The 2,421-nt window shown below is 40.4% G+C and overlaps 1 protein-coding gene across 1 annotated transcript; it reads right to left on the bottom strand.

Moving 5' to 3' along the window:
• Window positions 1-244: 244 nt before the first annotated feature.
• LOC21410711 (elongation factor 1-gamma) lies at window positions 245-2,306 on the bottom strand (the record flags this gene model as incomplete). The annotated part of the gene is made up of 6 exons (XM_024176981.1): window positions 245-836; window positions 952-1,471; window positions 1,585-1,686; window positions 1,790-1,842; window positions 1,922-1,982; window positions 2,082-2,306. Coding segments are annotated over 6 exons (1,341 nt in total), but the record flags the coding sequence as incomplete, so codon positions are not given.
• Between the last annotated feature and the right edge of the window lie 115 nt (window positions 2,307-2,421).

Raw genomic sequence — 2,421 nt, 5'->3', positions numbered from 1 at the left:
TCAATCTCAGCTTAAATTTAAAATTCAATCTCAACTTAAATTTAAAACTCAAAAACTAGAGCTGAGCAAGACCTTAAAAACTTGCCCATCAACAACTGGCGCACACAATAAGTGCAAGTGCAATAACTTGCAAATTCCTTAATATTGCATCTAAGATGCCGTTCATGAATTATCTGAATCTTTTTTATTTAAGAAAAGAGGCAACAAAATTTTTAATTCCACTTTGATGGCATATATGCATTAGTCTAGTGAAGATTTTCATTTTATATTAAATGTCTTAAATCATGTTCCAAAATGAAACGACCAAAACAAAATGATTATAACTTATATTTGTAACTCAAAAACACAAGAAAGGCTAAAGACTTGATCTCGAACAGAATTACAAAAACAAACTCTACCAAACAAAAAACGACCGAGACAAAAACACACACCCCTTTTAGCTAGGGACTAGAGTTTTCACTTGAAGCACTTGGCATCCAAAAGATCCTCTCCCTCAAAAGGCTCGGCATCTTCAATCATCTGATTAACGCGCTCCTTTTGGGCCTCATCTGAAATGTCGACCTTCTTCCACTCGTAGAGCTCCATGTCGTAGCACTCATCAATTACAAATTGAGGAATTTCCTGCCCGCGGAAGAGCCACAACCCCTTCACCTTGAAAGGTGGCTGCGAGCCGATGACTAGCATCTTTCCAAATGCATATTTGCGAGCCAGATCCATTCGCTGAAGGAATCCACCGACCTTGTTCAATGTCACAAAGGAAACAGTATTCTCCTCATTGTATTTGTAGTCACAGAACCACAGGGAGTATCCCTCAGGATCATACATGTCCCAGAATCCTGCAAGGAGAATACAAATTATTGAACAAAGAAATTAGATGGCACAAACAAGCAAAGGAAAAAATGACATAAAATTTAAGAAAGAAAACTATCAGGCCATGAGGAAAAGCAATACCTTTGATTGCAACCTCTCTGAAGTTGGTTTTCGTGTTCGAGTAGAGCCTCTTCCACTCGTCCAAAATCATCTTACATGGGGGCAGCAAATCAAGAGGGTTCTTAGGCTTGGGCTTTGGTGCCTCTTCCTCTTCCTCACCTTCTGGTTTGGCCGGCTTCGCTGGCTCTTTCTTGGCTTCTTTCTTTGGCTCTTCCTTGGGTTTGGGCCTGGCAGCTTCTTTTGGCTGTGCAGCCTTCTTTCCAGATTGAACAAGGGGTGGGACAGATTCGGTCTGCTTGACCTCACCCAATACCTTCTTGAAGTTTGGTTGATTAACCAAGGTCCAGAAGTATCTTTCAACATGAGGAAACTCTGAAGTGAAGCTCTTTGTCAAGAGCCTGGCGAAACCAAAGTACAAATTGCATGTCAAGACAATGTCAGCAAGGGTCACAGAATGCCCAACCAAGTAAGTGTTGGACGCAAGGTGAGAGTTCAAAGCAGCCAGCCCTCTCTTCAACGCTGAGATCACAGCTTCCTCAGCCTTCATGAAAAAACAAAAACCAGATCAATGATCTTTGCAATATTGTGGTAATCTGAAATAGCTACGAAAGTACAAGGTTAAATAGCTAAATAACAAAAGAAAATGCAACTCACTGGAGGAAGATATGGGGTTCGTCCGATTCTTGGCAAAAACCAATTGATAAGGTTAGCATCAATTTCCAGTGTAGCAAAGTCGATCCACTGCTCGACATGGCCCTGTAGATTAAGAAAAATACAGCATTAAGCATGGTCAGCCTTCTATATTCACATATTTGATTTTTTTTAATTATAAGAAAAGGAACTCAAAAAGATGGTTTACATAATCAATCAAAGAAGAACCATAGAGAGGGTTATCAGCCTTCAAGCGGGTAACTGCAACAGCAAATAAGCACCAATTAAATACCCGTCAGAAAAGGATAATAGAAACAAAAAAGATTTCATGAAGACTTACCATATCGTGCTATAGCATTGCTCTCAAAGACGGGCCCGTCAGGGGTTTCCAACACAGGAACCTAAAAAGGACAGCAAGCATAAGTTTCTTCAGAAGGTTGGTTGAAACATAACACAAATTTGTCTGTAATACAGAAGATTTCAGAGTCTGGCAGGCCTACCTTCCCAATAGGGTTCATCTTGATAAATTCAGGAGTTTTATTGCTGACACCCATCTCAAAGTTCTCAACCAAATCAACTTTCACACCAATGTACTCCGCAACGATTAGTGCCTTAGCAGCATTCTTGTTTCCTTTCCCTGCATGCAAGACCTGAAAAAAGTAGATCGTGCAACTCAAATAACATAGGACAATGACCAAATATACGCTAAAGAAGCGCGAGATGAAAAATAAATGAAACCAAAAACGTATTCACAACAAGTTTCTCTCTCCTCTATTCTCCCCCATCCCCACCCCTCAATCTCTTGTTGAAGAAAAATTCGTGTTGAGAGTGTGGGGGGGG

This window comes from Morus notabilis, unplaced genomic scaffold, assembly GCF_000414095.1.
Source record: "Morus notabilis unplaced genomic scaffold, ASM41409v2 C11464241, whole genome shotgun sequence".
In the NCBI taxonomy this organism is placed as follows: Eukaryota; Viridiplantae; Streptophyta; class Magnoliopsida; order Rosales; family Moraceae; genus Morus; species Morus notabilis.
Note: the sequence above shows the minus strand (reverse complement) of the source record. Positions and strands in the feature narration are given on the sequence as shown.